Raw genomic sequence first — 24479 nt, forward strand, 5'->3', positions numbered from 1 at the left:
TTCAGAAGACTTTGTGAGCTGTTGAAAATCAGTATTACTTTAAAACAGTCTGTTTATTTTCAGGTCTTTAAAAGTTTTGCTGAGGAGAAAATGATGAAACTGAGGTGACCGTGTGTTTTTAACCTCAGAAGGATTATCGAAGAGGATGCGGTAAAATTCAAATAACCAATTATTAAGCAAAAATAGAGGGAATAAATCAATTGCACATGTGACCTTTCACATGAATAAAGTCGTGTTCATGCGTGTGTATGAACAGGATCGGCGGCTCCAGTTCAGCCGCAGCAGCTCGGGTATCGTGGGTTCTGGAGGGGTAGCGTTACCGTGCACCATATCAGCTGAGAGAAACACGACACTATTCACGCCTGTCTGTCATAAAATAACATTTACAGCATATGTGGTTTTGCATTGTGAGAAAATACTGCTATATAATATTTCTGCGAGGCACTACGAAGTTGACCTGCTGATTCCGCTCTTCACTTTCCTCTTACGTAAGCGTACCTAAAACCAGCGAGGATAACACCGACACATGGTCGTAGGAGTTGACTGGCTCTCTTTGGACAAACAGCAGCGAAACGCAGCAGCGACGCTGTTTGTGGAGCTATTGTCATAAATATAAGTGAAAGGAATCCGATGGATTCGGAATATCGATACGACAGTTGGTCCAGTCATGAAAATGAAACGCCTCTTTTCGTCATAAACGTCTACGTGATCTTGAGTGAGCCGGAGGACGACGCTCACCTCTTCTGCCATAAAACATTCATGACCCTGCAGTGCTGTGGACCACACAGTGCCAGACCTGCCTCCGCTAATCTGTGTCACCTCTCAGACGGTACGCACACACACACACACACACACACACACACACATACACACCACTAGACACACTGTTTGAAGCCCTGCACTAAAATCTGCCTTCCCAGACAGCAATTACAAATGCTCAACCAAGTAGCAACACATCCACAAACACTGAGTGAGTCGGTATTTACTTGTGTCTCCCTGCATCTGCTTCATACACCTGTAACATCTCCTCCCCCCAGTCGTTCAGTCAGTCTTTAACAAAGTGTTGAAATCTCCTCTGCGCTCTGAGTCGTGCTGCTCTAGTGTAGAATTCACCGACACCAGTCCCTCGCTGAGGGGTTTCCCGATCGCACTGCCCACGTCTTCACTGTGAGGATCATCTGCTGACCAAAACTTCCTCTACACGTCTTAAAAGCATCCACGTATCCTCATTTATTTATTTATTTATTTATTTATTTGCTTAAACAAAGAGGTAGAGCTTCAGGGGTGGCCCCAGCTGGCACCTAAAATGAGTTGTAATTTTCCTCTGTTCATCCCACAATTTTTTATTTTTTTTCATTATTATTATTCTGAAACATTTTCAAATAGCATTGAAAAAAAACAAATTAATTTAACTACGAAGAGGACTGCCTTGTTTGTGTTTTTTGATTACACTTTAGGAATAATTCTGGTTTTCCCTTTGAAAAAACAAATGCATTTGCACTGAAAAACTAGATCTTAAAAAAAAACCAATGCAACCATAAAGTTATGATCAATGTGATATTATCATCATTAGGACATTCAAGTGTGCCTTCTTTACAAAGATACAAATGCTGGAAACAAACAAGTAAAATGTTTATTTCTAGCTCAATCCAATCTCAATCCACCCCAGAACAAGACAAAGCCGTATCTTAATTCTTTAATGCAGATGCACAGAGATGGACAGTCTGCGCCACACACTCATTATGTACGCTTGCAGTGATTTAAAGAGAGCAGATACGCTTGAATAATATCAGTAGAATCAATCGTATCGATGCTCATAATTCTTCAAGAGTAATTGACTGAATACATTGTTTCAATTAAGTTTCAAGAAAATTCTATGAATATTTAACCTTGTGACTCTTTTTCATCTCCCAGTATTTCATGCTCATGACTGAAGAGTGCAGAAATCCTTAATGCATAATTGATGACTCTGCGTAAAAGTATTGCAGAACAGTGTTGGATTGCTGCACTGGATCAGAGGGGAGAGGCTGGTGTGAACACAGCTAGAGTGTTTACTGCATGCTGGACTGGTATCTGGGGCAATGTGTGGCCGGCGGAAAAAGACGGGGTGTTACAGGCGTCACACACAACGCAAGACGGGAATCACAGCGCCAAGTCGTCCACACCTCCGGTCCGCTCTCCGTGAGCCGTGGATGATCGCTGAACCGGCTGTCAGCATCATGCGGCACCGTGAGACTGCTCCCATCCTGACCGAGTCACAGTGAAGCTGAATGGAAATGAGCCCTGACCTTGCTCCTGCCAGCAGAGGGAGCTGTGACCGGTCCATCTCTCACGTGCCACTAATTAATCTTTGAGAAATTAATTACATCAATACCAGATAATCTCAATCATATATAGTCTCTTCACTCTATCATGGTAAACATCTGATTGACTTTATAGTGTATTGCAGAGACTTTTCAGTGATTACACCACACTTATTATGTGAACTTCTCTTTCCAGATTATTCACCAATGCTGGAATATCTGCATGTTGAGCTACGTGCCATAATCTCACCACCGAGGGGAACAGATGTCTGGATGCTGCACTGAGCCATGAGCTGAGTGAGAACACACACATGCACGATTACTTGAAGCTCACGCAATCACGCAGTTTGCACATTTCACCTTCTGGTGGTTTGATTTGTTTCACAAACTTTGAAGAAAATTTGGATTTCGCTGTCTGAAATATCCAAAATGACATTTTTTCACAAACTTAAAAGAAACGAGCTTGAAAAAGGAAAAAGAGTGAGGGATCTCTGACATGTCTGCAGACCGCTAAAAATGAAAAACATAAACTCCATGACGGAACCACCAGTTATTTTAGAAACTGTTTCCACACAAATGCTTGTGGCCTGCATTGGACAGTTTTTCACACTCCCGCACCCACCTCTGCTCAATACTGAGATATTCCGAGTGTGTTACACAACAAGTTCAACAAAGCTACAATCGTGAGAAAAGGAAGGACGGTGAAGCATAAAAATACCTTACGAATTAGACACAGTTGAAAGAGCAAAACAAAGCAACAATGAAATCAACCAATAGATGAAATGAAATGCACTACAGGGAGGCACTTTTCTACTTGAAGACCATTAAATAGAATTGGTACATTTTATTGAGTGTAAATTAATCATTAAACTGATGGAGTGGGCTCTTTGCGCACACTGCGCCTCATAATGCATTAGATGAAAAACACTTCAAATTATGAATTCTGATGAATAAGATGTGAAAGATTTAAAGACTTGAGTGTGGCTGAAGTGACCATGAGGGATCTCAGAGGGGAGTGAACGAGTGAACGAGGAGGAAAATCTGAGTGAACAAGTGTCGAAGCGGATTCAGTTTCGAGGAGTCAGCAGAAGGCGAGAATGCAAAAACGACAAGAATGAAGTGATGGCTGGGGATGTGGGACAAGAAGAAAACTGATGAATGGAGGGAAAAACGCAAGACGTGTAAGGAGGTGGCTTTATGATGACCTTCAGTTTACCCATCAAGGTCGAATGCAAAAAGTGGAGAAAAAGAGGGAAGCGCGTTAAAAGTGCTGTCCAATTGCAAAATAATAATAATAATAACAATAATAATAACATTCTTATCTTAAAAGCGCAATAATAAATGTAATAGAGTCATTTCTGTAATGTGCATTATTTCATCATACAAACATCAGATAGATACGAAATCTTGCAATTTTAATACACAGAAACTAAACATGAGAAACAAGTATTGTTCAAGACAATCTCTGTTCACTTGATGAACGTTAAACTCTCTTATCGCGCTCTCCAAAACAACTCCAGATATCCCTGGTTTTTACACAGGTTTCACACATTTCCTTTAAACCAAAAGGGGCTGAATATTGATCCAGGAGTTATTTTAGTCCCACAGGAAACCCCAGAGGTTGTAATATGGTCACATAAAGAGGAAGTCACAATAAGTGGACACATACATGCAGTCTCTTTTAGAGAGATACGCACCAGCATGAGATGCAGGAGCAATTCAGCAGAGTGCAGGCAATTAAATGTCTGAGCCTAAGGGGGTGCGGAGGTCAAATTCACGGTGCTCTGTGCTCTAACAAACATTTCCTCCATTACCACTCCACTAACTGTCCTGCATTGCCCCAAGCGCCACTGTACATTGTCCTTTACAGAGACTCTGCGAGGAAGCGGCCGAGGAAAGGGTGAAGCGAGCGGCCACGGGATCGAAGAGAGCGCCGCTGCACGAGCGGACCGGAAAAAAGACAAACATGAAGAACGCAGCCAAATGCAAACCAGCCAATGTCTCCTGCCATCGATGAAAATGACTAATTCTCTTTAAAAGAGGTGCCAGATATTCTTTTTTGAGTCGACTTGAAAACAAAGACAATTAAATACCAAGAAGATGAATTTTCAGATGAACTGTCAGTAACATTTAAAGGACAGCGTTTCTGAGATCATTAAAGGCATCAGTGGGCCAGCTGTTGGCTTTCAGTGGGGTCAGTGTAATACACACACACACACACACACACGCTCACATGCGCACACACACATACACACACACACACACACACACACACACACACACACACACACACACAGCTCCAGAACGACAGATGGATCAAAGGGTTGCACTGATTTCCTCAAACTCTTTTACAATGTAAGTAGGACTTTTGTATCCTGTAGAATAAGGATACAAAAGTTTTTTTTTTTTTTTTTGGTGCTTTAGAATTAGCAGAAAAGGCCACAAAAATTCAGCATGACACATAAAGACCGACACACTGTGTGTTGAGAGGTCAGACAGGAGAAATGACTTTAGGGGTAAAAACAAAACCAGCATCAATAAGATGATGTCAGTGTTGCTGTCATGATTAGAAAGTCCTTCACACCAACACTAGGTGGCGGCATACAACACTCGCAGAGCTGCCGATCCAGTGCTGACTAAGGGCTGGCTGGCAGGAGATGTGTGTGTGCCAAGTCAACATACATGTGTGCTTACATGTGATGGAGCGCGAGGTGTGTTTGACCTTGTAAAGCTGCTGCATGCACACAGATTCTCCTTCATCCCGAGCCGGCGTAGCGCTCCAGTCCCGGAGGACCGACCCCCTCCCTCCCCTTCGATCCTCACTGATTTAATATGGAGGGGGGGTACAAATGCAGGTGAAACACAACACGGACAAATGTCTATTTTCAGATCAGAGGTTTGACAAATACATGTAGTGGAAGTTGATTATTCCAGTATCTGCCGACGCTGCTCTCCCGTTTCCCTGCCTGATGAAAACATGAAGCTGCCGTAACAGTAAAAGTGACTGAATGATCCACACCCCCAATCCCCTTCCTCCTCCCTCCGTCCTCTCACTGTTGCTCACTTAATCTCCTGCTTCTCCCTCTAAATGTGGATCCATAATGTTTACTGCAAACTCAGAGTCTGAATGTAGGAAAGAGGGAGGTGTTAAGGATCGACTCTATGATCTTGCAGTGTTGCAATGTCTTCCCCCCCTCCCTGCGGCAGGAAGGACGAAAGAAGGAATGAGATCTTTGCTGTATTGAGGCAGGAGGATTGATTATAGGAGGGATGGAGGATCGCAATCTAGAGGGTAGGGGGAAAGGGAAAGGGGGGGGGGTGGACCCCAAGGCTCCGCATCTGCACAAGAAAAATCTCCGGGGTCAGCCAATTAGAGGCTGGGTGACACCACTATCCTCCCGGCTCGCCAGTAAATCCTGCACCAGAAGACAACCCACGTGCCTCTGCCCAATGAACGAGTGAGCTCCTCCAGAGACACGCGAACAAGAAGAAAACATACACAGAAAAAAAATCCCCTATCTCAGAACGTGAGTGGAGCAAATGAGTTATCTTCAGCTTTGTTTCAGTCTTAGTGCATGTTCATGCATGCGTGGGCTTTACCTGGCTACTTTACTCCCACAGTGCAAAGACAGTATGTTTTGGTTAACCGAATCAGATTCCAAAACTGCCCCTTGGGGCATCAAGATGTTTTCTGTGCCGGCGTTTAATGTGGTGATGAGTCCAGGATGCACTCTGACTGTCAGCCGGTGGGTTCGGCTCCAGCACCACACAACCTTAAACTGGATAAACTATACATAATTTAGTATATATCGTGTTTAGATTATTTTCTGCTGCAATATATAGTTAATGAAACCTTTTTTTTTACTTGAAGATCACTGCTGCTCTATTATCCAGATATTATATAAATAAATATTACGATCTATTAACCACCACAATAAATTATTTCATTACCAAGATCGACTGAGTTGCTCAATAGATGCTCAAATTTCCATTTTTTCTGGGCTCATTTTGATGTCCTTTCCGATGCACATTTTTAAATTGCCAGCAGAGCTGTTCTTTTATAGGACATGTTTTGGTCTTTTCCGTCCCAGCAGCACGTTTAACCTGTTCACAGATTTACTCAGAGTAAGAGACAAATCAGAAGAAAAGGAAACACATTTCTCTGAGCAACATTCAGCTGAAAGGAGGACGGTTTAAAATGCTGCTTTGAAACTCAAAATAATGCCAAATATCACCCAGTGAATTTGCACAAATCAACAGCTTTAACGATTCAATGAAGAGAATTTCTGTACTAAAATTATTTGCCCCGGAGACAAAAGTAGCCACTTTTTCTCCAGCATCTGCACATCGAAGTATTATTACCACAATATGAGCGTTTAAAAGTAATTCACAAAATGATACCTTTGATTCCAGAGTAAATGTTTCCATGCGGAAATGCGCTGTGGTTGCCAGAGTCATTGATGCTTAAAATAATTGTTAGAACTGGCGGAGAAGCAATATTTTATCCATGGTGATACGATAACTGTTTTCATTTGCTGCAGCAGAGGAAGCAAAGTTCAATCCAGGAATAAAACGCAGGCTGTTGGCGTGTGTTTTATTGGCCAACACTCAGGAGAGGATCGCTGTGGAAGCTGGAGAGGATGAGAAGTGAAGAGCATCAAATCAAAGTGACACCACCTTTCCCTCCGGGGGATTCAGATGAAGGGGTTTACAAATGGCTAAGCTTTTAATAACAGGTCCATGATGCTATAACACTGTAATGACACTTGACACAAGGATTAGATGACTCAAGAAATCTGCACTCCGCTAAGTAAGATGTGTCATAAGGGAGCGAGCAGGAATACTCCAAGGCACCAACCAGCATCTGCTCTGGTGTTGCTCAAATAAGACTTCCAGTCATAAAAGCCAAACCTGCATCTGCAGCCAAAAAGACCTGCGAAGCTTATATAACATCCACGCTGTATTTCGGGGCATCACTTTGGACTATGCAGGTTTAATTCAGTCAGGAAATTCAGACTCCAATCATGAAGTCAATCTTCTCCAGCCCATCCCATTAAATGAATCAGACTTTCTCTATTGTCCGCACTCAGAGAACTGGAACGGAGAATTACAGCCGGGAAGCCACGCTGCCGTAATGACCTACTGTACTGCTGGCTTTTGAATTGGATTATTTCTCTTTCCCCCGGTAGAAAGAAAAAAATAAGGGCTCATCATATCAATCAGGTAAATAAGACACCAGTCATCCAATACAGAGGAAAAGGGCACAAAGTCACCCCAGGGTCACCCACACTCCTCCAACATCTCACTCCTTTCAGTCTGAGCTCTCATCTTCACACCAAGCTCTTGCACACAATCGACAACACATAAGGTGCTTCCCACACATGCACTGCTTCCCACACTGGCATGCTGACACTAAAACTAGCAATAGTTTGACATAAAAACAAACTAAAAAATAGCACAAACTGCAAAGAACGGAATGGATTTTTCGAGTATTTTTTTCAACAGTGTTGGTAGCAATGAATTAACCAGTAAAGCACCAATTACTTAATAAACTGATTATTATCATGGATATGTTGATGCAGTTCCAGATAGCGGCAGCTTCTTCACATTTATAGAGCTGCTGTCTCTCTGAGCCAGTTGTGTAACTTGTTTGGATGTTGTTTGCTTGATTGCTAGTTCCATAAAATTCCAGTTTCCATAATCTTGAAATAAATCAGCAACTCTTCCTAACAGTCACATCGACATCATCCTCATCTACAGTACCCGTGATATATTAGCAGAGTGTTATCGTGCTCCTTTATGAGGCCTGTTGTTTGCGATCAAAACATCTATAATATATTTCAGCTGTTTCTGCTTCTTCTTCTTCTTGTCATTAGTAGGTAAATTGGTTTCACTGTTAAATGTTAACACTGTAAAATGTATTTCAGTTTGGAAATGGATCAATATACTGGGCAAGAGCTTCAGTTTTTTGCAGTGCCGATCACCAGCATGTTATGAGACGATCCACTGTTGAAAGCTAAACACAGGACAAGTGAAATCTTTTTCCTCTGGGGCAAAGTGGGACAGATCAATACAGTAAATGCTAGGACGCTCACTGCAGAGGCGAGTGTAGCGACCGTGTGTTTCAGTCCAAAAGATGCTGCAGAGGCCGAGAATATCAAGGCAGGGCCGAGAGTACCTGGACATTAGGCCACGCTCGGCTCTCTATCCCACCTCCTGTCCTTTCCTCTCCTCTCTCATCAGCCAGAAGGAGCTTAAAAAAAGCTCTCCTTTTCTTCACAGCGAACTGTTCAGCAGTGGCCGATCAAATTCCTCTATGAAGACATCGCCTCATTCTTTCTCCCTCTCTTATTTGGGCATGATGAGGATCCATTTCAATAACCCTGATCTCTCAATTCTTGTTTCAGGCAGTTACGTAACAGCTGCACTATCAGAATAACAATTGGGAGAAGAGATTAGCGCAATCGGCCAAGGAGAGAGGAAGCGAGGAAGACGACGAGAGGCAGGGAGGAGGGGAGGCACTCGGAGGAAAAAAAAAATCTAAGGAAGCCCCCTCTTAATATGACACATCGTTTCACGTGTTGTGGGAGGACAACCACACACTGGTGTTGCTCATCTTCATTTTTGAACGATTTCCATAAAAAAAAAAAAAAAATCTGCTGAGGATTGTTTTGCTGAAAAGACGACGGCTCTACACGTCTCTTCAGCCTCATTTGCAACGATCAGCTGAGAAACACACCAATAAGCGGCCTTTGTTGGCTAAAGGCTTATAAGGATTATCAAAAACATGCATCATGCCTTCTTTTATTACAGAGATAATAACACGTAATAAGGAGGTGCAGATGGTTGCATCTTCATTCCCAAAATGAAAGAATGAATCACCGCAGTGAGGATGAAGCTGACAACATGGTGAGACATCTTGATCGCTCATCAACAATTTAAAAATATCCTGGAGCTTTCCCGTTTTTGGGGTAGCCGAAGTCCTGCAGAGACCGAGTGTCTGAATACTTGATGTTGCTGCATTTGTTTTTATTTCTTTTTTTTTTTTTCCTGTTTTAACCAAAAATAGATACCTTTTCTAGAAGAGGACTTTTCCCTCCCAACGAACCCAAACGAGAGAGTTCTGCTATCTGTTTTGAAAAATGTACTCATCAGTCACTTCTAGCTCATAAATAAAGATCCACTACTGGGAGGAGAGAGATGTGGGTTCAGTGAATTGGCCTCACGTGTTTTTTCCACTCCCGCTTTAATTAAAGGAGAGTAGGCTGCAGCTCCTGGCCGCCCTCCCCCAGCAGCACTTACTGGAGAGCCCAGCGCTGGACTCAGTGAGACTCAAGCTCCATCAACGTGAGTGAGTGCCCCGGCTCAGCCTGCTGAGTCATCTGTCTGAGGGGTTCCACAGGGCCACACACACACACACACACACACACACACACACACACACACACACACAATAAAGGATTCATAAACGTACACAGGCTTGAGTGATGTTTGATCACGGAGAAGTGAGATGAATAGACCACTGGTTGGCTGATCTGGCGATCTGTTATGGTGTCAACATGCTACCAAACACACACACACACACGCGTGCTAACACGTCGCCATTTTTAGGGAATTTCGTGAAGGCTTTCACTTCTAGTGAGACCCATGATTTGGCTGACTCTCACCGACACCTACTTTAATCATGGGCTGCACGATAAATCTTTATTTATTTTTATCAACATTCACAACGGACATATGGCCAATGACTGACTGAACTGCAATAAAATTGGATTCTTCCGTTCATTATGAATTCATGCTTTGGCCAATCAGATGGAGCCCTATCACACTAGGTTGTGCTGACTAAGACCAAAAAATGTACAAAAACCAAGGGATAATTATGAAGCTCGACAAAGCGGACAGCTAATGGCTCCACATGTAAATTGCTGCTGATGGAGACTAAAGGACACATGGTGAAAAAATGAAACAAAACGACTGTATGTATTGTACAATGAGATGACAGGACCACTTGTCATGTCTGAAATATGGTGTCAGAGGTGACAGCAAGCCTTTCAACACAGTGAAGCGTCGAGAAGTTATTTCTATCAGCAGTTGGTGGAGACTCACAACTAAAGAGAGACTGATTGTATCGTGAATATTGCAAATATTGTAGAATATGCACTTTTTTTTGCAACAAAAATAGACTGATGCTTTGTGAAAGAGAGCCACCATGACAAGCATGCAGAGCTTTTAAGGAGCTTAAGCATACCCAGGTGAGCGGCATCAGCCAAAGAGCCACTCACTTCGCCAGGTCGTCCAGACTCTCTCAGGTACTAAAGCCATGCCGTTACGACAGTGAGAGGAGCATAACATCTCATCATGATCTAGTGAACAGGACGCCTAGATGAAAACTTGTCAATGGTTTTCTAGCTGACAGAAAGAGCAGCTGCAGCTCAGACAAAACTCTTCATGAACGTGTTCAGCAAAACAGAAAAGTATCTCAAAATGCATCAAATGTATTTTGATGCAAGTCACAAAAATGTGAAGCTGGAGTTTGAACACTCTCACCAATGATATTTAATAGCTAAATACTGAAAATACTGTATCTTCTGTGGATGCAGATGTAAGTCACGGATTTCACATAATCAACAAGAATCCATGAAGCAAACCTGTCAGGTCTCCTTCTGGGTTCCAGTCAAGTCTGCGTTTCTTACCTGTTTTGTCCCTTATGTTTTATTTGACAATCTCGTCCATCCTGTCTGCCATCAATCTGTGTCTCATTCCATCAATGTGCTTCACCTGTGTCTTCCCCTTTGCAGTGCATTTAAATCCATTTCTCTGTGTCTCGTTGCCAGATCGTCATTGCACCTTCGTCTTGTTACATCCCGAGTCTATCTTGGTGTGTTTCGTGTTTGAAATTACACGTTTCTGAACTTCTGCTGGTGCTTCTGGATAGCTCTTTTGGTCTCTCCTCAGGATACCTTCACCCTGGGTTTAACTTTATTCAATACACACTTTGAACTGTGCTTTTGAGCTTGCCATTGTTCTTTGACTGAACATTCTGATCCGGTTCAGGTAGCATTGGCGAACCAATGATGACGAGCAGGAGGTGTGCCTAGAAGCGGTTCTAAAAAATCTCTACGGTGTTGCAGAATAGCACAAGACCTCCATCAACGCAGTCAAGAACCAGGTATACCACCTGCAAGGCTGAGTCACCGCCCCTCCTCCGGCCACTTGCAGCTCCTCAGACCCTCGCCGCTGTCCCTGCTCCTGCTCAGGCAGCTCCGTAAACCATCTCAACGCACCAAGTTCCACCAGCCAAGTTCTCAGAGGGCTCGGGAGACTCCCGGCATTCTCAGAGTGAGCTGCACTTCGAGCTACAGGCAGCGACGTTGGACACCCAGCACCTCTACATCACCTACATCATCTCCCATCTCTCCGGGTGTGGTGAGTCTCGGCCTACGGCAGAGTGGAGTTGCCGGTCTCCAGTGTGTGACACCCTTCGTGGCTTCACCAAGTCGCTTGTCCAGGTTTTCCAACATATCTTGCCGGGCAGGGAGTGCGCCGTAAAATTCTGGATGTTAGCTGCAGAGAGCAGCTTGAACAAGGAGGAACCCGTCGATATGTTGCTGATTAAGGTCAACAAGAAACTGCTCGAACGCAAGAGGGAGTAGAAAAAAATGCTGCAATGTTACAGAGAAATTCAATGTTTTAGGGGGCTTTTTCCCAGATTGAAAAGCAATTTTCACTTTATACCTTTTTGACATAAATGTAGGATTTACAAAGCTCACTACCAACCTATTTTATTTTAATTTATTGTAAGTAATAAATTAACAGGTTGAAGCATGTTCTCCCCAGTTTTGTGGAATTTATCAGTAGCAATGCACTGCTTAAGTCAGGAGTGGAAGTACCATTAGTAGCATTTCTTCCTAGCCTTTTTGTTTCTGAGAAAGTGTCCTTGAATGGTACTGAACAACAAGGTTGATGTTGAAACTGTGGGACATCGTATCGCAGTAAAAATGTTGCTGAAATACCATAAATCTTCACCCCCTCACCCTTTCCTTGAGTCCAAGAACTATCGCTTTAAGTCCCAGCCTGGAGTTGGAAACCAATGGATCCATGCAGTTGTTGCTCTTGAGTTGGATTGGCCTCCCCATATCATTTTCCAGGAAAAAAATGGTCATGAATGCATGTTTATATTGCAGAGTTTCTAGTAGTCTTGAAGAAGGATACTGAGAACGTTTGACGTTTGTTTAACTTATCATAATGCCCTTCCACAATTTTTCCACAAAAAAATAAAGTGACAGCAGTGAGTGGTCTAAAACTGCAGCATCCCTGGTCCACTGCACCAACCTACCACAGCAACGCGCACGCGCACGCACACGCACACACACACGCACACACACACACACACACACACACACACACACACACACAGCATCAACACTTCTGTCTCAAACATCAACACGTTCCCCTTAGTGAAGACTTCACTTGGCACTGAGAGAGTGAGGTTCGGAGATTTAGGAAGGCAGACGGACACAAGGCTGGAATGCTGATCGACTGCTGCCTCTCCAGTTTTTTTACAAAAACAGATGGAGGAGCGAGATGGCACTATTCAACAATGCAGTTTGCACCATCAGCAGTCTCTGCAGCATCTGGAGCCAATCCCAGCAACCTATGGACGAGGGCAGGAAACACCCAACCTGCAGGAAGGTTCGGCCGGTATTTGAGCCCAGACCTTCTCCCAAAAGACCAAAAAGCAAGAAAACAGATCAATAATACAAATGACCAACACCCCTTGTCTCTAAATACCTCACCTGACAAGCTAAATAATCCTTTCTAACATGAACATACAGATCGTCACTTAGACTGGTAAAGATGGACCACTGAATTTTTTTTTTTTTTATTAGATTTATTATTTAAATTAGCTCAAAATTATTTCCTAAGCGCTCTGAGATGTACCAGGCTTTCACAGCAGCTGCTAGAAAATAAAGAGTGTCCAGACTTACTGATGTACAGTCTGGGGCTCAAGTTGTACAGAAACAGACAAGAAGAACCTGCAGCACGTCATCCGGACGGCTCAGTGGACTGTCGGCTCTTCACTCCAAAAACTGTGTGACATGTCCTCGAGCCGACTCCACAGACCAGCCGTCAAGATCAGAAGAGACCCCTCTCACCCCGGTCGCTCCCTGTTCACCTCCGTGCCCTCGGGCAGAGTCAGAACCGTCCGCACTCTGTCACACTGAGGAACAGCTTTTTCCCCAGAGCGGTGGAGAGTCTCAACTCACAAACCAGAGCCATACACCAGTCAATTTAAAACGTGCAGTAATTATTCAATATTTTAATATGCTACTAAAATGAACAAAGAGAATAAAATTTGAACTAAATAATTTATCAATAGTATTTTCTAGTAAGAATGTTGCCAGTTTTTTAAAACTACATAAGTGTCATTAAACAAATCGCTTTCATTGAGAAGCGAGAAAAATGAAGCAGCTAAGATGTTTAGAAAGCAGCAGCTAGAGTCTCAGTGATCAGTTTTCTAAAACATTTGATTAGAAATGCAGTGAGTTCCAGTTGTGCACTTCTCATAACCTTCAATCTGTTTCCTAAATGAAGTGAACTGATTAAAATGAAAAGTGCAAGAGATCCATTTTCTTGCCTGTCTATCAGTAAATAGATGAGAAACAATATAGGAAGCAGCACTTTACATTTTTTGGGCTGCTGTCACCATGCAAAACACTTCAGATTAAATATATTAAAGCAGCATCAGACACAGAGCCAGATGAATAAAGGTGCTGACTTCAACAATAACGCTTTGTTCACATCCTGACAATACACATTTTTCAAGAGGCGCAAGCTCATCAATAAAAGTAATTTGAGGACATTATCCACCGCTCAGCAGCTGACCTGAGCTAGAAAATACCACGACACCACGGAGCTAATTAAAATGGCACTTTCACCCCACGATGACGAATTGGTAGTTTTACGACACCAGGAGTTCAGCAGTGGGTCCGACCTCGAGCACAGAAATCATAGCTGCTGCCGCACTCACAGGAGTGCAACGGCCATGTAAAACACAGATATTAGACACGAACAGGAGATTAAATAAGATTTAAACAGTAGAGAGGATAGCAAAGCTGAGGAAATCACATCGTGTGTCAAGACATGTGCAGCAAGTAATAACGGCATTCAAAGAAAACCAATAAAACCCAAAACAGAGAAACAACAGGCAAGCTGTCTCTCAAAGATGATTTTGTGACGGTCTCAGTTTATCAACCAAGGTCAGCAATTTATCCAACTTGTCCCAGTTTGGCTGGTCCTGCGAAACATGTCTGCACCACAAGATGGCATACTGAGTCACTCATAGAGCCAGAAGAAGAGTTCATTTAGCAAAAGCTGAAGCTGGTTGATTTTCAATCAGGTAATTACTATTTATGGAGCAAAAACTTATCGGGGGACTGTTCAATGCCAAAAAAACGCGAAAATGGCAGAGTTAAAAGGTTTGACTGCTGTTACACTGCCCCCCAGAGGGCATCTGCAGAATGACCGATACCTCACACTGTGCCGTTTAAAGAATATTACAATGAATTATATTAGAACTTAGAATAGCTTGTTTCACCTCAAAGACTTTGTTTAAAAATTTTACTTGAAAATTAATTTATTTCAGTTATTTATTTATATATTTATGATTTGCCTTCAGGCACCACTAGAGGGCGCCCATGTACCACTGGTGTTACAAGTACCACAGTTTGAGAATCACAGATCTTGAAATGTACCTCTGTCACAAAGTGCTGACTTTGCCTGCACTGTGAGGATGGAAACCCTCTCAAGTCAGTTCAAACAGGCAGCTGGCGCAATTAGAAAACGAAAAATAACCACAGACAAATAACCAAGTACAACTGTGACTTGCAGCAACTAGTCTCTGTGATCGACTGATGTCGACTCGTCAATTAAACTGCAGACACTGAATGTGTAGCTGAAGGCATGAAGCAGGAAACAAAGACAGAGAATTCCCCCAGTATTAACATCTGCTACAGAGACCAGGAATGGCTGTAAGCCAGTGTAAAAAAAGGAAGATAGACGGGGAGGGGGAGCTGGAGGGGAGTCAGGAAGCTTATTTGAAAGACTTAAGCTGCGTTGGTTACGTAAGTGATATGGGATCCTCTGAAACCATACACTTTCGGTCAAACTTGCACTGCATTAGCACACTTACCAGAAATCTCATACCTGCCTCATCTCTATTGCTCAGAGCTGCAGGCTTTCCCTTCTTCAACCACATCTTTTCTGAGAGACACGGGCTGCACTTGTGCGCATGCATAATGCACATGCACACAGACCTCTGCACTGGGCTTTCATTCTCCGATTCTTTAAGGCAAAAGGATGATCAGATCACGTTATTTCAGAGGTCAGAGGTGGAAAATATGATGAAACTGTCAGTCAGGAGTCACTGGCTCATGCCAGTCATCACAGGCATGCTGGTGTCATGTGTGTCTGTGATGAAAGGGGAGTCTGACTCCAGCAGAAAGAGTTGAGGAGCAAACCCCTGCTGACTGAAATCCAACAAGGTGTGTGTGTGAGTCATGCTACCTTTCACTCTTTTCTTGGTCTTTCTCTCTTTGATCTGCGAGATTCTGCACAAATGTGTCCAACAACCTTGACAATCTGCATTGTATTGCACGCAAAACTGAAAAATCTAATCCCATACATTGGCCAATCATCCCTGCCTCCCCTCCGTGGGGAAGCGGAGCTGTACTGTGTCTCCGTGCATAACACTGTCTCTACTGCATCAGCATCAGATTGGTTTACAGCCAACCTGGCACAGAGCAGGCACACAGGGCGACTGGACTCGGCTACTGAGGACCAATTTGCCACCGATCCTCAATGTACGTGATGACTCATTTTCATTAATGAGTTTGAGGGGAATCTGACGAGCGGCCGGAGGAATGAAGTGAGCCTGACGATAGGTCCCCGCAGTCTGTGACTGACGGAGCAAGGATTTATTGTTTACAACGAACCTTGCCGTTTATTCCAGCTCTGCCTGGTAGTTCTCGGGCTGCAGGTGCTGCTCTGCAGTCATTACAATGCCACACAGCGGGGAAAAGACAGAGCAGAACGAGAACGGCTCGCTGCAGAAACAAGCCAGCTTACTATCCTCAGTCAAGATTGGAGCTGTGGAGAAATTTTGCCCACTAACGGCATACTGCAGTGTGAAAACAACGGCAGAGAGGAGACAGAGAGACAGAAATGTGAAGAGGGACAGAGACACAGTGAAAGGTAGAGTACTACACTGCCTTATCAGACGACTCAGACAGGACAGTCAATAAAGCAGGTATAAAGCAGTCGAGAGGAGTAGGAGAGCATGCATTGTGTAGTACCGTTTCCCCACTGTCTGTATGCACACGACATACATGTGTGCCAGGGAGTCTGTGTACACACAGTAGAAACACGCTCGGGGTTGTGTTTCCATGTGTGCCCTGGCACCCCTGAACACAGCGTAGCATGACAGAGAAAGAAAGGGGGGGGGGGGCCGCCGTCTCAACCTTCCTGCCCCCCTCTCCAGTCACCCTTCTCACCCCGTCCCAACCACCCCCCCATCACCCCACCCCTGACTCACTATCCCACCTGTGAATAGTCCCAGTACCTTGCGCTTTTTATCCCGCGAGCGACTCCTCTTTTTGACCCTCTCCTCCTCCTTCTCTTTGCGCTCCGCCTCTAGTTGCGCCTCTAAATCCTTGTTCTTGCGGAGATGCTTGGCCGCTTGTGCCATGGCGTTGGTGGTCGGGGTCTGGGCGGCGTTGGCGTGTCCAGATCTTTACGGCGGCGCTCCGTGGAGGGACACCGCTGGGTCTTCTACCTGGCGCGGGCCAGCACTAGCGCTCCTCTGCGTTCCTCTATGGCCCTGCAGAGTCTGCAAGCGTGCTCACCCTCTGCCTCCTCCTCCTCCTCCTCCTCCTCTTCAGCAGTGCAGTCACACACACACACCGACAGTCCTCAGCCGTCTGTTGTGGGATGCTACTGCAGCGCAGCTCTCTTTTTCTCTCTCTCTCCCTCTCTCGCGCGTCGATGCCTGCACTCTCTCCTGCCCTCTCACTTCCTTCGTTCAATTCTTTCTGCTGCTTTCCACTCTGGCATCCTCCCTTCCCTATGCAGGAGAAAAACAGTCAAATAATAAACAAACAGGTCTCCCTCCGTCTTTGTTGTTTTCCATCCCTACACCTCTTTTCTTTAGACCGCTTCAACAAGCTGTCAAACTGCTTCAATCAACCCTCTTTCCCATCAACAAAGATTATAAAGGGATGAAATGACAGTCAGCTGAGAAACAGCTTTAGCAGCTTTAAATCAAAGTCAGCTGTCCCTCCTCACATCGCATTGATTTTGTTTCCTTTCCCTGTATTTAATTTCTCTGTATCTCACAGTCCTGCTGTGTGTCCATCTGTGTAGGATCACTGGGCTGCAAAGGGAACCTGTCGCCACCGCAGCCAATCACACCGTCACTCTCACACAAACACACCAGGAAACCGAGGGAAGGGGAAAAAGGGAAAGCTAAAACATGCATGAGGGAAAAAAGCTGCCCCTTACTCGTTTACCCTCTCTCTCTCTCACTCTGTCCCCACTCCCTCCTCCCTCTCCACTGTTCAGGCGCTGCAGCAGACAGGATTGGTACCCATGCAAGGATGTTGGTGCAGTGTGCTTGTGTTTGTTAAATGGAGGCAGAGAGCATAACTGGCTATCATCCTCTGACTGTCTCCTATAAAGAGTAACATCACTGAAGTCTTTGCATCATTGACTCCTTTTTTCTTATTTGTTGCAGTCCCTCCTGTGATCTGACGGGATTCCCTACACAAACACACACACGTACAAATATGCAACATATGTGTGACAGCGCAAGTGTTCCAATAGATGTGTGTATCCATACGCAAAGACGACGAGGTGCTAATGGAGTCGGCACCTGTTTACTGGTACGGCTCTGGCTCCGGCTCCCTCTTTCTCCCCTCCCCTCCATCTTTCCTCCTCCCTGTGAAACTGCTGACACAGGAAAAAAAGATCCTTTAACATCTCTCTTTGCCCGGCTCACTATACATCACACGTTCGCTTCACACTGATACTGTAGGCACACAAAACACACACACACACACACATACAGTCCACACACATGCCAAGACATGTGCCTCACTGAGTGTGCACGTGTGTGTACACACACACACACACACACACACACACACACACACACACACACACACACACACACACACACACACACACACACACACACACACACACAGAGGGACAGCTGGTGAATGGCTGTCATTAGGGTAATTCTGCAGCCACATCTTCATTTAATACCATTTATTGGTTATTTAAGAAAACAGTTGAGAGATTATTACTCACCATCTCAACATCTTCAGCTGTACTTTCTCTCCCTGATCGAGTCTCTTTTTTCAGACTGTATGACTCATGATTAAATGAAGTTTCTCCTTCAGTGACTGTTATCATGAAACTCACTTATTTACTGTCACTGTTAGAAATTTGACACAGTATCCATCTTTCTCAGAAATCCTTCGTAGATGTTACCTTCTTATCAGTTCCTACCTTCTGTCCCTGTTGCTGCTTTTACACAGATTTGTCCATAACTCTGTATTTTCCTCTGCTCTCCTGCCAAGGCTTCCCCTGATCTGATAGCAGCTCTCTCCATATACTGCAGCATACTAATGAATAGGACTGGTGATATCGCCGTCTGTCTGCGACGCTACGACACAAATCACTTGCTCGTGTGGGCTAGCTGTGACACAAACAAACACAAATACTGATGAGCTGACAGCCTCATGGCAAGAGATCCATCACAATATTGAATCTCTTGGGAATGTGAAAAAATGAATCAGCGGCACGACCGTGCCTGCACTGGTAATAGGAAGGTTTTTGCTTAGCCAAGTACCCTGGTCTTGTTAAGCTCTTCCTGTGCTAATGGAAGGGAAGTTTAACGCTTGACTTTAAACGCAGCTGTTGTGACCACTTACAACTGTAACATCTTTAAGCATATGAACCTGGAAACCCCGTGGAGACGAGCACGAGCCATTCTGACAAGCAGGACACTTACATGATCTGCAGAGAGCCCGTTTACAGGAACGCGCTGATGGAGAAACCTATGATGGATGGCTTTTTGACAGCCTAACACAACATGCCTTCATTGCACTGAAGATGACCACATTTCACAAAACACTGACTGTTTGCAGCTGCATTATCACTTAACAATCACGCAATTTGTTGTTTGGTGGCTCTTATATTTACTGCTCTGTGCTGAAAATAACAGAAATCACTGGTAGGTCAATTATTCAAAACCATACAAGTGCTAATCTACGGTCAATAGTCTTCAAAATCAAATAGCAATACTATAGAGGTGAACCTGAACACTGAACCTCAAGCTGCTTCCAGTGGCTGGAATAATTTCACTGTATTGTCGTATGCAGCAATATAATGACAATGAAGGTTTTGAACCTTGAATCTCCTAAATATAAGTGAACTCCATCAGTGAACGGCATCACGTATCTTACTGTGAAAAAACAGCACAAAGACATTAAAATGAAGTCAACAAGTAAAAATAACCACTGATTCGACAAAGTCGATGGTGAGCAGAGAGTGATTTACAGAGTTTACATGTACTGTCATGTCAATGCAAAGGTTATTTAGAATGTGAGGTTATTTTGGTTATTATAGAATACCTCTAATCATCACCAGTGTTTCTAGAACAATCGCTTCTAACACTTTTCCCTGAGGGCCACATCAAGGAAAACATCCAGGAGACACATAAAGGACTGAGCCACTCACTACAGCCAGAGAATATTGTTTTACGTCTCATGTAATATTAGTCGTGTCAAAGAAATCAAACACATGTAGGAAAATTCCACGATCCATCAATCTTCTACAGCTCTGTGTCAAACAGGGTTCCAGGAAGCTGGAGCAGAATATGGTTGAGAGCAATAATCAATGCACCGCTGTGTAGATCCTGTAGGTAAACAATGCTGGATAATTCCTCTTATCCAATAAAAAATAATTTATGGGCCACAGTTGGCCTTCGGGCCAGTTGTTGGACACCTCTAGTCTTGAAAGTGTCCTGCTGGGATCAATTCCAGTGGCCTGCAACCCCATGCTGGATGAGGCTGTTTGGAACAGATGTTTGTGTCATTTAAAACTGAAAGCTTTGGAAGGCAGCTATAAGTAAAATGTACTATTGTCATTATTATCATTGTTGGTCCCATTCTCACAATTCTACCTGGGTCGGCTCTACGCACTCAGATGTGCAAGATGATTAAGTCAGCATTATTATTATTATTATTATTATTACAAAATATTACTATTCTTGAAACATCCTAAATTTCTTTGGAAGAGTTCATTAAGTTAGCAGTTCTATATATTTTTTATTACAGGATTCTGTTATTCATATGAAGTATATTTGCATGGCTGTCATTGAAGTTTTTAAATCAAGTGCTGATGTTAACTATTTTCTTTAAAGCTGCTTCAAAATTAAAGAAACTACTCAACCTCCCTGAAGCAGCACAGCATATGCATAATACATAAAAATCAGTTGATTTGATTGATAGCTTTAAAGGAAGGTTTAAATAATTATTCTGAGTATGCGGCAACATGTTTGAATAGTTTTTGTAACTGAAAGATAATGCATTTTCAGGGAGAACATATCAGGTTAAATGGGTTGTAACTCCTGGAGCACGTCTTTAAAAGCCACATACAAGCCAATTTTTGTGCCTGTGAGTGCACCCAGTATACAGTACATAGGCTTTTCCTGGGGTGGTCCTGCCTGGGACACAAAGGGACAGGTTGTGTGGACCCGGGGGGACAGGGAAACACACAGCTACAGCCAGGGCTCTCTACAGTGTGACGGCCCGCACCCGCCAGCGCATTAACCGCTCCGCTGCTCCTTTAAAAAGAGTGGACGGGACACGACAGAGCCACACACACACACGCTGTCACACAGACTCACCACGGAGAAAAGAGAGTCCATTCAACACACGGAGGCATACTGTAGTATACACACACACACGCATTGTGCAGCTCAGTCGGTCAGTCATCTGATCATATCCAGGTTCAGTGACATGCCTCATCCTGGGGTGACCTTAGGGTTAGCTGGGAGAAGGTCAAGAATGTCCTGAAAAGTGTGAACACACAGTTCTTATGTGGGATTTTCTTGCCAGTCATTCACACAAGTTAAAATCAGTATTACACTAATTGACTGTTACACCACAGGTAACCTCTTCTGACATTCTGTTCAGCGGTCATCAGAACATGCAGGTCTGAATACTTTATTATCGCAGAGTGAGTCATATCCACAGAAAAGCCGTCAATTCAGTAGCTGCAAAGATTAAAGTCAACCGTGTTGCCGGTTTTCACTATCCTGCTTATGCTGAATCCATCTGAACATTTCTGATACGGAGAGTCTCCAGCGTGTTTGTTGGCAGAGGACCAGAACCTACAGTGAGATACAGTATTCTGCAAGCCTGTGCCATCCTCTGCACCATCAGCTGTGGCTTATAGCAGAGTTATTTTAGAAGCAGCGTTAGTCACTATCAGCCAAAATGAGATGAAGAGATAAACAAAAAAATCCTTGCTGTATTTGTGCTGGTGCGATATGGACGGACAGACTGGATCATTTGGGGATGTCAAGTGTGTCAAGGGACCATAATACTGCACTTTTAACCACGTGAAACAGATTATGGCCGGTCGTCAAAGGAGATCAATTGAAAAGGCAAGACATATGAAGCAGTTAAAACCAGAAGTCCGCCAGCTCCCTCTATTGATAAGGAGCGGGTACTGCAAAAACTACAACCGCATTGCTCTGCATGTGGGAATTAAACATTCTAATAATAACTGTTACTGGACCATTTGTGGATGGTTAAACACATGACATGCAAAACAATCACACTGATAAAATCCACATTCAGTGAGATCCTGTTGTACTAAAACACCACTGATCACACAAAGCCAAGTGCAGCAGAACTCAGCATAATTCATGAAACTGATCACAACCTAGGTCAGAGCGCCCCCTGTAGGTGAGCATAACAGCACTGTGCGTGCTCACGCATATAATCACCGTCCAAACGAGCACAACATACTAATTCTGTCAGAACATGAGCAGTGAGTTTATATTCAGTCTGTGGTTACTCAGTAATAAGTACTGTATGAATACGTATCAAAACACCACGAAACCAATAACGAATACATGAATCAATAATGAAACGTGTGAATATGTGAATGATTTTTAAAAATATGAAATAAATGATTCATAATTTCACGGCCAGACTGTCCCGACCAGAATGTCTCTATCATCAGGCGACACACTGTAACAACACAAGAACAAACTTTACCTCACATACAATGTATCATACTGTAAACACACTGTAGTCAGAAAGCACAAAACAGACTGAAGTTTAATGTAATAAAGTTCAATGAACTTGCATCACTGGAAGGCATCAATCACACTGAGCGTTTACAGTCATACTGTTCAGTGAAGTTACTGTGTTCCCCCCCAGCAGCAAACATGGCGGCCAATGGACATTCGCCAGTGGAGCAAAAAAAAAAAAAAAAAAAAATCAGGTAATTCAGAGACCTGAAATGCTCCCACAGAAAGACCACACACACACACACTGACACACACACACCTCTTCCTGCTTCCCTACTGGATCTGCACCAGCACAGGGAGCGCTGATTGGGAGAGCCATATGGCAGGTAACAAACCAAGGGCAGGCTGCACGTCCACACTGTACTGAAGCTCGGGCATCCGGCCACCTCATCTAAAGGATCTAAAGGCCTCGTCTCACTTGGCTCCGTGTTTAAAGGGCAGCGTGTAGACATGAGATCAGTGTAAATATGCCAGACAAATGTTAGCAACGCTGCAGCGTTACCAGCTCTGCGGAGAGAACAGCCGCTCAGAGGAGTCTGGGAACTGCACAGCAGAAAGTGAATCTCACCATCACCGCCCCAGCTGGGAATGACAACGACCCGAGGCAGGCTGACAATCGCTGCTGCTGTGTGCTGCGACTGCAAAACCGCAGCACTGCCATGGCAGAGCAATACTTTGTTCTCAGGAGCTCGTCTCATGATTGCAACTATGATATAACGCTTATCTTTTCACTGTGCTCGGGGTCTTTCTTAGCTCGTGGGTAAAACCAGAGGAATTCATTATGATTGTAAACAATTAGGGTGAGTTCCCGACAATCTTCACAAATAGCAGACACTGTGTGAAGCACAGTGACACAGTCAGATCAAGAGTAGAGGCAAGCTGTCACTGAAAGCACTGGGGACATTTTTACTGAATCCCACTTAAAAAAAAAAAAGAGTAAACAGTGTTTACGTCCAGTGATTCAAACCTAACAGTTCTACAAAGTTGAATTTGACCAAGATGTCAACTTTAAAGTCCTAGTTAGAGTTTCAAGCTGCTAATGAATGTTGCTATGTGTATGGTACTCAGCCACATGAAGCTACTCCAGCAGCTGACTGCTGCCATCTACTGGTGTCAATGTGCAAATGGATTTCATTCAACAAAACCAGTCAATCTATAAACACTGTGAACCAGAAAAACCCTGTCTGAAATTTACTGACACATAGAAACACCAATGATACTTTCTCTTCTTATTAATGACTTATTGATGGCTGCATTCCTGTGTGGGTTAGTTTCTATCTAAAACCTTGAAATTTGCTGACCTTGAAGAATTCAAAAACAATCACATGTAATGCATGAAGCAAAAAGTAACTTACTTCAGGGTAACATCCCAGGTTACGCTTTAAAGAAAAAACTAAATTTCAAGGTTCTCCAAGTAGGCACGACTTTAAAAACATTCTGTATTATGATCTGTGGGGTTTAACAACCTGTCTGTGGGAATTAAATATCAGACAATTCATTTAAATAAGAAATACAAGCAATTGATTCTTGGGATGTACATCATTCACAAATAATTGAGCAGGGACTGTACAATGGAGAATGTGCCAATATAGAAAATTGCAGATCTGTTAATGTCAAACTGTATGAGTGTGATGACAGAGGAGACAGAGTTGTTGGTTATGGTGGGAAATACAGGCTGCACAAAGATGCAGGGGCACTTGAGCGATGGGAGGAAATAACTTCTTTACTTCTTCCAACTCCTTTTCATTCATGTATACTTTAGATTTGTATTTATTTTGGTATTTCAT

The 24479-nt window shown here is 43.6% G+C and overlaps 1 protein-coding gene across 11 annotated transcripts in view; it reads right to left on the reverse strand.

Moving 5' to 3' along the window:
* Positions 1 to 17430, reverse strand: part of ank1a (ankyrin 1, erythrocytic a) — a 79829-nt gene extending 62399 nt beyond the window's left edge. For 7 of the 11 annotated variants that reach the window (XM_030104570.1, XM_030104571.1, XM_030104567.1 and 4 more), the window contains exon 1: positions 16924 to 17430. In XM_030104570.1, coding sequence (XP_029960430.1) covers positions 16924 to 17049 — 126 coding nt within the window. In that variant the 5' untranslated portion in view covers positions 17050 to 17430. The remainder of the gene's footprint in view (positions 1 to 16923) is intronic. The other 4 variants (XM_030104569.1, XM_030104573.1, XM_030104572.1 and 1 more) reach the window with 1 other exon arrangement.
* Positions 17431 to 24479: the final 7049 nt, after the last annotated feature.

This window comes from Salarias fasciatus, chromosome 12, assembly GCF_902148845.1.
Source record: "Salarias fasciatus chromosome 12, fSalaFa1.1, whole genome shotgun sequence".
In the NCBI taxonomy this organism is placed as follows: Eukaryota; Metazoa; Chordata; class Actinopteri; order Blenniiformes; family Blenniidae; genus Salarias; species Salarias fasciatus.